Below are 12,419 nucleotides of genomic sequence, written 5' to 3'. Positions count from 1 at the left end.
TTTTATATAAAACTTTGGCAAGAACTGAACTTAAGTAAATACAGCTCCACACCACCTGTTGAAAATCATTTTGGCACTCTAATGCACAGACAGTTCCTTGCTCTGTGGATTATCTGCTGAAATTCAAGGTAGTCTGCATTTACGGTCAATTTTCATAGTCTTGGCCCTCGTTCAATTTCAATTTAAGAGACTACTTGAAGTATTGTCTCTTTTAGTGCATGGAAACACTCTAGGAATTTGATGCTCTCCAGAATAATCTGTGCTTGTTATGTAAGCACAATCAAAGACACTTTTTCAGGACAGAACAAAAGAGATTAGATTCACTTTAGTTTAAATTGTCTAAAGAGAGTTCTCAGTTGTGGATTCGTTAACGGCTTTCATGCAAATAATGGAAATAGAATCATGCATTTTTATTAGTCACCCAAGAAGCCTTTTGGTTTCAGGTTCTTCTGGAGAACTCAATCACTGTGGCTCTTCTTTTAACAGCTTGAAAAATGTGTTGCCTGATTAGGAAGTTAGTCATTTCACATTTTGACACCTAAAACAATGCAAAATTTAAAAACCTCACAAAGCACACTTATAAGTAACAGGATACATCACTTTAAAGATGAAAACCTCAAGGATTTGTGGCGCCTTTCTTTGTTCCTGTGAATCCTATTTTCCTTTTTGAGTGTCAGATATTTTGTAAACATCTGCGTTTGAATTCAAACAACAAATGCTGATAATAAGTCCTCTAACTTGGTATAAAAACATCATTATTTTATATTGGCAAGTTTTGTGTTGTGAGAGTTAACCTTCCTTCTGTTTGATGTTTTCTTAATCAAGCAGTATTGTTCCAGCCCAAACACTGTCTTGGTCATTCAGTTTTAAAACTTAAAACAGTTTTAAATACAGAGTGTTCTGAAGAGCAGCGATCAAGTAGAATTTGGAGAATGTCCTCACAGTCCTGGTTTTCTGCAGTCTGTTTATTCCTTCTCGTTTTAGCATTTGCCTCTTGGTCACAGACCTCCCTTGAGGCTTTTCTTTTCCATTTATTTTGTCCATTTAAGGATAACCTATTACGAGTTTTGCTCCTGAGAGATTAAAATAAGTATGTTTGATGGAGCTTTCTCAAGGCTCCTGCACCAACTACTGCCTTCTTCCCTGGCTTCCTTGGCATCTCTTCAGTAGCGTTTCTCAGCAATGCACCTCATTTTTCTGCGTATTCTAAAGACGTGTGTGTAGAAATGTGCCTCTTTAGTTGTATACACTAAAAAATAAGAGATAAGATTCATCATAACCAAGTTTCCCTCAATCACTTTTGGAAGTCAATTGGCCTGTGAAATTTTACTGTAAAATCCGCTGTAATATTGTGGTAACTCTTCCAGTAGTGGACGTGGCAGCTCTAAGCATTATGCCTGCCCTTCTTCTTCTACACTGCAGTATTGTTCCAGGGAGGAGAGCCACGAACATGACGTTGAACACAATCAGATGCCACGAACATGACGTTGAACACAATCAGATGTTCCAAAAACACTACATAACAAGGACATCATCTGTATTGTTTCCAGTTTATAGCTCTACAAAATAAATTGGGGTGAATATCAGTACTGTGATTGTATTCATTCTATATATTCATTGCTTTGGTACTTATTGAGTACCAAGCTATTACTAATTCAATCTAGGCATTTAAATATTTTTTTCTCCTCTTGGCTCATAATTATATCTCATATCATTTAAGTGAATTTATTTTCATGCTATTTTATTTCACTATTTATCCCCCCAGGCTGGGAGAGAAGATAGGTATCATTATATTTAGCTAGTGTTCACATTTTGGTTTTATTATCGGAATTTCACGGATATAATGAGCAAAACTAGCCTTTCTCTAAGAGGTGAACTTCAATGGCCGTATTGAAAGAAAGTGATGGATGATGAATAGAGCAGAACACATGAGGACAGGAGAGATGGTCAGAAAGGAGGAGAGGGCAAAAACCCTGGCAGAATAAGATAAGAAAGCAGGAAGATCATTTGGTGCTCTTTTAACAGACTGCAGAAAAATGGGTTTATCAAAAAAGTCTTTCTTGACAGATCATGGCAGATGATTTCATTTCAACCCTATCCCTACTGGTCCATAAAGTATAAACAAAATTTTTAAAATTATCAGATATTAGAGTGCTCACGTACATGAAAACTGAATATGTTGTATTGGTGAAGTTCACATTCATCTAACAATAGGCCCTACCCAGGAGCAAAGACCAAAGGGCTGGGGTAAAGCATCTCTTCCAGAGCGCTCTCACTCTTAGAAGGTTTGTTTCTTGTGGGAGCATGTCCTTCGTCTTTGGTCTTAGGGTAGAGGTAAATAAGAAACTCTAAAAATGGGCTAAGGGAATACCAGGGAAAGAACTAAGTCATCTCACGTCATAAAATAATACACAATATTAAAAAAACTTTTTTCTACAAGAAGCAGCATCCACCAGCCATTTCTAATGAATTAATCTCAATTGTCATACGTCAAACACTTCATTGGGAAAAAGCACAGTATCTGATACTGAAATAGAAATAGGTTTTGTAGTAACCATTTATTTTCTGCGTCTTAAAAAAAATAGGTGAATCTCATCTTCCTTGAAATACACATTAAATACATTAAATGTTCCCCAGTAATAAATTGATCCAGTAATAAATTGAATATAATAAATTGAGTAATGTAACATAAATTGAATAATGTACTGATTTCAAATAAAATAAATTGAATAATGTAAGGTAATAAGTTCAAAGTACCAGGGTACCATTTAAAATTCTGAAAGAGGACACTCAACAACTAACGATCCTTTCAGTCTTAGAGAACGAAAACTGTTAGTTTGAATGTTTGTGAAAGAAATTTAGTTTTTAACAGTGAAAACTCCTCTCCATTTTCATCCATTAATGGTCACCATTAAACAAAAACGTTAAGTTTATGTTTATGATCATAGGCCCAATGATAATTGAAATTTAACTTGAATAGAATTATAAATTCTGCCCACTTCATTAAACCTTGATTTAAATAAGACTAATGAGGGGCCGGCATGGGGGGGCAAGCGGTTAAGTGTGAGCACTCCGCTGCAGAGGCCCGGGGTTCGCTGGTTCAGATCATGGGCGCGCACCAACACACCGCTTGGCAAGCTATGCTGTGGCGGCGTCCCATATAAAGTAGAGGAAGATGGGCATGGATGTTAGCCTAGGGCCAAGTCTTCCTCGGCAAAAAGAGGAGGGTTGGCAGATGTTAGCTCAGGGCCGATCTTCCTCACAAAATAAATAAATAAATAAATAAGACTAATGATAATGTGATATTAACTCACAGGTACACCAAAAACAAGACAAAAACAAAAACACACTTTTGTGATATTTTGTTCCACATACTAGTGAACAAATTAATACATCATTTTTTTTCTACAGGAAAACTGAAGACTTTAATAACAAACCCTCCAAGGTCAAAATGAATACAGGTATGCTGTCTCCGTTAGTTTTAAACTCTTTAGCCTTGCTCTCTAAAAATCATCTTGGCCCTAAATCATTAGTTTAGCCCTCTGCTGATCCTAAATGTGATGCTGAGTTTCTGATTAGATAGCCTAAATTCATTACTTGATTTCTTTGTCTTTGTGCTCCAATCTTATAGCTATCAAAAGTAGAGTTGTCTGTTTTGCTGTCTACTCTTACTCCTTTTTTCTGTAATCATATCTTGAAATTAACTCCTATAAACCCTAGGAAGACGTAGCATGTCATTTGATGTATACATTTGAAATGTCTCACTTAAAATAGGCTAAATTCATAGGCAAGTTGCTCTAGTAGAAAATAGTAAAATTCCCCATTCTGTAAATACTTTATGTTGACAAAGTCAGCAGATAGAGTGCCAAAGCTTCATACAAAATCAGCTTAATTAATCCATAGACACAATACACATAAAGTCATAAGCATTATATTTTTAGATGTGAGAACAATATCTCCAAATAGCTTGACACTGATGTCTCTGAATTCTGAACTGTATACAGATGAATAATAAAAGTGTTTGTGATACATGCTATGTACATATGAAATTTTTTTCCATAGTAGAAATGTTTTAGCTCATTTTTTCACCTTTTTCCCCCCTGAAATTTTTGTATTCAGTATTGAATAATTCTGGACAACAACTTTCTCACTGAAATTTTGTAACGTGTTTAAAGAATACTGTTTCCTATCCACAAGCGATCACTGAGAAGTCGTTTTAGCCAGTCACCCCATGGCAAAGGAGAGAGGATAGTCCAAGATATTTTCTCACATCAAGCTGGTTGTCTTTTTGCTGTCTCTTGTTATCAAAGTACCTCGAAGGAGGGTTGGCAACCACTGGTTAAGAACCAGTATCTAATCCCGAGATCAAGTGTAGAGACATGCCCCGCTCTCCGTGATTCTGCAGCTGCCCCTTAGCAGAAGCCTGCTCTAACTGACCTCAGAGAACTCTAGGTCAGCTGGCCCCTGGCAATGCAGTCAACTTGTAGGTGTGTACAGCAACAGGCAAGGCAAGGTTATTGGAGACAATCAAAAGATACAAGGAAGGCTTAGAAATCAAGAGAAGTTATAACTCTGGAAATGAACCAAGTAAAGGCATTTGGACAATGGAGATGTGAGAGTCAGATATGGAAAATGAAAGAAGAAATGTTATTAGGCAAAGGAGATTGGAGAAAGCAAATAGAATAGAGAGCCCGCAGCCGAACGAGGATAAGTCATGTTGTGAAACTGCAGTCCTTCCAGGAGAATGTCCACATGTGGAAGTTATATTGACTAATTGTTCTGAGGCATCTTCTCAACTCAAGTTGAACATAACTTCCCAATATCCTGCATTTTGTGGAGTGCTGATTTTCCTATTTATTATAGCCCTATTATGACAGAGGTAAAATATGTGATTATACTAAATATATCATATTCATGTACAATGCATTCAATAATTAATCTTTCTAGTCATAGAATTGAATCCCTAATGGCTAAGTAGGCAAATAGAAATTTGTAAATTTGTTTAGGTAGGTCTCTGGGGTACTTGAGCCAAGTTACTGCTCTAGCAGCATGAATATAACCCTCTAAAGCATCCTCTCATTTAAAGGAATGGGGTTGGCTCCATATAGAATAGTAATTGGCATAGTTATTTGGCTTGTATGGGTGAATTTACACATATATATGCATATAAAATATGATATTCAGATTTACACATACAAAATTGATTAGAAGTGACTGGAACACTGTTTAAAATTCCAGTGTAATACTATAATGTTGCTATAAAAACATACTGTTTAAAAATATATATATAAATATTGCTGTAGGAAGTTGAAGACAGCATTGTCTTATATCTACAAAATGAAGTAGAAATTAGTTCCTAAGTATCTAATAAATAAAATTGGTTTTCATTATCTACCGGCCAATCATTAAGGATATATATCACTGTTTGAATGTCCATGTGTCAGTCACTAAGGTTAAAAAAGATTACTTTACATCAGCTTTTTGTTTTTAGTCAAATACATAATAAATAAGCCAAGGGAAATGTGATTCATTTTTCATTCTAAAATATCTAAAATACAGACATGCAATATTTCCACTCTTAGAATTTGTGACCCATTATTTTCTAAGGCGATTTTAGCTGTGAAAGAGAATAAAGAGAGAAAGACACAGAATAATTCATTGAATGTGATTTACCCATATGAATGTTTTCCAGCCGCAGAAACAGCTTCCACGAGTCTTGCAGCTGAGTGGAAGAGTGTGCAGGTCGTTAAAGAGTGTGCAGGTGAGAGTAGCATTAGGATTCTTCAGGATGACCTAAAGTATGCAAGATAGCATCCTCATTTTGAGATCTTAAAAATATCTTCAAGAAATAGCAGAAAGTATCAACATGTAAATAAGTAGAAACAGAATATAATAGATTTCTCTGTTCCAGCAAGTTCACGAATGCCTCAACTTTTCAAATTAAGCTTTTCATTAAATTTTAATAAAGGCAGATTCTCTATTCATTTTATCAAAGTCTTAGAGTGACTTAGAATACAGAAATTATTTAACCCAGAGGTTCCCACACTTTCTTGGTTTACAGTGCCAAGATATCTTAGTAAATTTTCACCATGCTCTCAAGCCAAAAGAAATACCTAACAGTTCTATTTATTAAGTAGTTAGGTGCAAACAACTTAACAAGTATTTATGTTCCATCAACTCAGAAGCAATTTGAAAAAATAATACACTTAAATTGAAAAAATAATCGCTTTATTTCATTCATTATAACCACAGTTACTTACTACGGGAATGTGTGTGCTTATTGGGCACTGCAAAACTTCTCAGAACTTGGAAGTAGATTGTACATCACCACCCCCATTTACTGATCCAAAATTGTTTTCACAGGGTACTGGCTTTTTGTTACAGCAATCACCAAAAACTCAGCTTTTTAAAGATGTGACATCATTTAAAGGAAGATAGTATAATCTATTATGTTGAAATTGGGAACTACCTCAGGCTAGTACTTCACGCAGTGTCTGATAGATATCACTGTGTTTTCCTCAAAAATGTGAACTTTCCCCCCAAACCCTTGTGAATCCACTGAGGTAGCCTGGGGCGCCTCAGCACATAGTTTGGGAACCATGGGTTTAACCAGTGTTGCTGGATCTCCTCATTCTGAAATTTTCCCTTTTTGTCTCTGTTCTTGTTTTCACATGTGCAGAATTAAAAGAACTAGAAAATAAAATCTCTTAGAGAGCCACCAGTATACACTTTCAACACCCTTGACTACACAACCCTTTTAGACCATCAATAGCCACTATATAGGGCGTATCCAACAACATTACCTCCATTTTATCAGAAACACTCATCCCTTGATGCTGTTTTCAGTTTGCAGAGTTTGCTAAAATCCTACTGGTACCCCTCTTGAGGATATCTTTAGTTGTATGTTTCTACCATTTATGTCTTTGTATATTTGATCTCTGATTTATAGTCTTTTATTATTTGACTTACTTTCTTATGTTGTTTCATTTTTCTGTTTTAGTTATTATCTGCATCAGGAAATTGTTATTTTAAACATATATTTAAGAAATTGTATTTTGTATGAGAACTATTCTGCTTGTGATTTTACCAATACTTAATTCAAATTAAACTTCCAAACACTCTTAAATTTCCTCACGTCCAATAAACAAAGTGGATACTTTTCCTTAAGAAATAAAGAAAAAGAAAAAAATAATAACATGTGGCAATATATAATGATTATGTTATCATATTAGTGGTTATATTATTTGTCTTTCTTGTTATGACTTTCAAAAAGGATTAAATTTAAGTTGTTTTGGTTCCAGGGGAATGAGCAAAACTATTTATTGCACATTCCATACACAAAGGAATGTGGGAATGGAATTGGAATCTGTTCGTAAATAGAACATTAACCATCCAATTTTAGAAGTTTTATTACTCTAAACTTCTCCTATCACATTAAAATAGCTGATGCATTTTCACTTATTTTGCTTCGTGTTGTGATTTGCATAAGTGTAAATATCTAGATCATCACATCCATATTGTTTAAAAGTATAAAAACTAATTTTTTTAAACTTGGTCATTTCAATACTGTACATATCAATATTGTCTTTGATTTCAATTAGGATAATTATTTCCGTAACTAATAGCTATGGGAAGACATAGAATTTCCATAATGCTATGTGTTTCTTTATGAATCCTATATATGAAATATATCATGCTTATATTAGTTAATAACTTTTACTTCAAGTGGTGCTTCAAGCTATCTTCAGGAATCATAATAGCCAGAATACAGTAAAACCTAAATGATGGATACAAAAGTATATTATGCCATAGCTCTTAATCCTGAAATGTAAGTTACCCATAACTCTAAAAGCTAGTTACATTGCTTATAAATTTAATAGTTGAATTTAAATGGTATGAACAAAGTTGAATTCTACACTTGTGTTTTCATTCACAAAAAACCATAAAATGTTAAGTATAAAATCTGATTTTTTACTAAAGCATTGGCATCTATTTCTAAGACAGACCCCTGGTTTTTTGTTTCGTTTTGTTTGTTTTAGTTTGGGGTGGGTGTGAAACTTGCAGATGTATTCCACCGTTACTAATTCTGACTGTTCATCTTTCTCATGGATGTCTGGCACATTTCACTTAAAGTGCATGATAATGCATGTGCTTTCTCCTTTGCTGTGGCCTCTGCTATGTCATTTTTTTGCTTCCAGATAGCGGTGGGTGTGCTCGCAAACGTGCCGCCATGTCTGTTACATTAACATCTGTGAAGAGAGTTCAGAGTTCTCCAAACCTATTGGCTGCAGGTATAATATCGCTAACTCACAGAATGTCACACTTGAACGGCTTTATCTGACCTTTATCTCTCTCCAGAATTATCTTGTTTGGATGATGAGAGGAGCTGTAAATACCTTTCTAATGCCCCACGAGTTCTTATTTTTCTTGTCTCTAGAATAGCGCCTACCCCTTCTGACTGTTTTTGTTCTAAAAATAAAAAAGCCAAAGGAAACTGATATCTTGTAGAAAACATTTTAAAAATCTAATTAAAAACAACAGTCACTTGCCAAAAATGTGTTGAGTAACTGCAAGTGTTAACAGCTATTTAAGTTTTTGTATCTCATGAACTAAAGGAATATAATATTTAATTAAGATAGCTCATAGATGCTTTTGTTGTTTTTACCTAAAAACTGTCGGGCAGTGGGGGCACAGTGGGTCAGGAAGACGGATTTGCAAGAAACTGAATCTTTATTAATTTGCTTCTTTGCCAAATGTTGCAAACAGAATCACAGAATATTAGTTTTGAAAGAGACCTTAAACCTTCCTTTAATCCAATTAGCAAAGACCCTTCTAATATATATTTTTAAACATCCAGGTCCAATTAAGATTAACATGCACCCACAGGTATAAACATACTCCAGAAATTTATTGGGAGTGTGATATTTCAGCCTCAACTGAGGTGGGTCTCTTTATAATAAATGTCTGTCATGATTTCAACCGCAGTGTCTCCAGACCCTGAAATATATCCATACCTTTTGATGACTGGTTGATTGGTTGGTTGGTTTGATTGTTGGTTGGTTAGTTGGAGGTTCCTTGTTTTTTTATTTATAATATTTATGGGTCTTGGAGCAGAAGTGGGAAGGGGATGGAGAGTGTTTAAATAATTTTAATTTTTCACTGTGCAAATCAGTGTCTTTACCTCACATACATTTAGTAGTTAGTTAAATACTCAGGATGTCTTTGGCTTTAAAGCCACTTGATCCTAAACTACGCAGCTTTATTGAGGAAAGAACAAGCTTCCAAGTGGAGAATTCCACTCCTGCCCACCACCTCCAATCCACAAATGGATTTCAATGTCCAAGTTTAAATGCCGGGCCAGGTGGTTCCATAATATATTAAGTTAAAAAAATGCAAGTATGATCTCAGTTTGGTTAAAAAAAAATCTCTCTATATATGTATTTGTACATTTTTGCTCATGAGTGTACGACCAGGAAAAATGTTAGAAAAACTACAAATGTGTTTACATTGGATATCTGAGGAAAATGAGAATGAAAGAAATTAGAAAATACACAAAATAAAGTCCAGGGCCATCACGTAATTGGAATGCCTATAGTGTGAATATCATTGACATTTCAACCAAGCAAAATTCTAGCTCAAGCTACTCAGATGTGGACCATTGATGCGCTAGCGAATGTGATAGTGATTCAATAATGTCAAATTGTTATTATTTATAAAAGTAACCACTAAAGGAATAATATTAGATTGAACTAGAGATGGCCATTTTGGAGAGTCAAAATTAGAATATCAGCAATTTCGTATCACTCAACTTAATAGAAAATATTTAACGCTTCAGAATCAAAATAATAGAAAAGATTTAATACTTTAGGAATATGAAATAATCTTCATCAATAATAATACGTAGTGGCTCTGGACCATTTTAAATTTTATATCACTAGGAGTAAGATTTCTCGTGAACAAGGTCCCTTGAATTTTGGATTTAATTGTTACATTAAAAATAGATCTCTTTTGTATTAATTAGACACATAAGGTATGATCCCTTTTTCAAAGCAGTTTTAATTACATTTTGAAGAAAGAAATCAGCCTCTTTTTATGCCTAATCACATTATATGGTTGCCTTCATAAGAATTTATTTGACACAGTGTCTTTTTGTGAATCGAAAGAGGATTAATAAATATTTATTACATTAGATATTGTTAAAATGGAACAGCCTTTAAGTAAAAGACTACCTCCACACAAGGTTCTAAGCCTCCCTCTCTCCACCCTCAGATCAGAAAGTCAGTATGAGCTGCTAGTCATCAACTATTTGTCCCCTAAATGAGTCCTCCTCTTTTCCTTTTACCGGAAGTAAAGTCCCACTGGACAATTCATAGCACACAGTGATGTTTTCAACCTAAGCTAGAACACATCAATGACTGTAGAGATACAACAAGCCTTTTTGAAGTACATTTATTTTACCAAAAACACTTGGCCGTCTAAGGTAGCATTGATAAGGGTGGTATGCCCTGGTGACCAGACGGCTGTGCCAAGAGACAGGGTCCTGCCAACACCACCTACATGTTTTCCACCCTTAGGAAAATTCGTCTGTTAGTACCTCAAGTTTCCTTTCCCAAAAAAGAAAAGATTTGTTTGTCATTTTCCTACCTCTCTGAGAATTTAATCATTTCCCAAACTCACAAGGATTTGTCAGAATTAAACGAAGGTAAATGAAGAAAATAAATGAACAGTCTTATCACAGTACTTAGAAACACAGTAGGCATTCAATTAGTTGACTTGAATTTAATTAATATATTTAAATTAATTCTTAAAAAAAATTGAGCCCTCTAAAGAAAGGAGCTATAAGAATTAAAATCATCATGATTTTCAAGAGAAGTATAGTTTATATGTCCAATATAGCATATCAGCTAAAAGGAATTTAAATAGAACCTAAGAATAAGAGATTATGATGTAACAGGTACCACAAACACAGCTACATAAAAATCATAATGTTGAAATCATAAAATTGGAAAGGACCTCTGAAGCATCCAGTCCAATCCTGACACGGATCCGGGAATGCCTTGACAGCTTCTCTGACAGGTGTCCACCACCTCTGCCTGGACACAGGGAGTGCTCACTGTACTAGTGAAGCATGAGTAGAGTTCTTAATTCTCAAAGACCCTACTTATACTCACATGCAAAACTACCAGAGAACAATAAATCTGTCCCATTTACTCATTATTAAATTTTCAGAGAGGCAATGACCATCTACTGAAGAATACTAGAAATTAAGGGCTCTGATGGCCAGAATTCTAGCTCTGTTTTTTCACAAGTGAATGATCATGAATAGTGTTCAAGATATTGGGCAAAACGATTTCCCCTATGCATCTGCCATGTGTTTACTTTTTCAACCTTTTTTTTCTTTTTTAACCTATGTTCTCTTCATTCAACATGATCCAGGATGCTTTCATGCTTTCTGTTACCTGCTCCAAACCACATGTATCCTCCCTTTCCTAAGCTTTCCTGAAAGGGATGAAATAAAAGCAAGGCTATGATGAACAGTATCCATGTGGGAACATATTTATCTTTCAGTGCCTCCAAAGCACTATAATAAAATAGCAAATCAGGACTGGGTGTTTTTAAAATATCTATGATTGGATTTATTTTAAAGAAATTGAAATATTGTACACTTGAATATCCTTAAAAGACCACCTATTTAAAAGTAGACTTTAATCATTAACATAAGAAGCTTCATTAAAATATGACTTCATCCTGAAGTTTTAATCCATGGCCATCTTTATCCTTTCTCCTTTCTTGTAATTTCTACACACTTATATTTACTATGGTAAGCAGAGTTTTTCAGTAGACGTCACCATTATTAATATCTCATATTTCCTATAGCATAGATTCGTTTGGGAATGCCTGGGCCCAGTAGGGAGGGAGCGAGGAAGCCCCTAGCTGAGCCTAGAGTGACCATCCTCTGATTCTTGCACCTAATGTTTATCCCACTTATCGGTCCCATAATCTCCAATGTGGTCACCAGTGAGAAGAAGCAGAACTGGCCCTGTACAAACTGTTAATTACAGGACGTTTATTTCAAGTGTCCTTCACCTCTCCCACCTCCAAGCATCTGGCTCCTGTCACCTCCATCCCCAACACACATACCCACACCCTTCTTTATGAGCTCAGTTTTATTAAACCAAGAGTAAAATAAACTCCCTATTAATAATAATTATTATTAATGCTGCTTTCCTTTTCATTGCGATTGCCCCAAGTCCCAAAACTTGTTCCTTGTCCACAAACAATATGTGGCACCCAGGTGGTTATTCAATCTCTCTCCTTGAGTGCCCCAAAGCAGAATTCTAATGATTGCTCTGTATTGCTAAACTACGTCTTTCTTTATAAAGTCCTCATCATCATTTAAGTGATTGACAAGGTCAATC

General features: G+C 35.1%; 1 protein-coding gene across 1 annotated transcript in view; it reads left to right on the top strand.

Moving 5' to 3' along the window:
* Positions 1 to 12,419, top strand: part of SORBS2 (sorbin and SH3 domain containing 2) — a 177,031-nt gene that overhangs the window by 72,703 nt on the left and 91,909 nt on the right. The window contains 2 exon segments of the mRNA XM_058525010.1: positions 3,412 to 3,461; positions 8,199 to 8,291. Coding sequence (XP_058380993.1) covers positions 3,452 to 3,461; positions 8,199 to 8,291 — 103 coding nt within the window. The 5' untranslated portion in view covers positions 3,412 to 3,451.

This window comes from Diceros bicornis, chromosome 29 (genome assembly GCF_020826845.1).
Source record: "Diceros bicornis minor isolate mBicDic1 chromosome 29, mDicBic1.mat.cur, whole genome shotgun sequence".
Taxonomy (NCBI): domain Eukaryota; kingdom Metazoa; phylum Chordata; class Mammalia; order Perissodactyla; family Rhinocerotidae; genus Diceros; species Diceros bicornis.
This window is presented reverse-complemented; position numbering and strand designations above follow the sequence as displayed.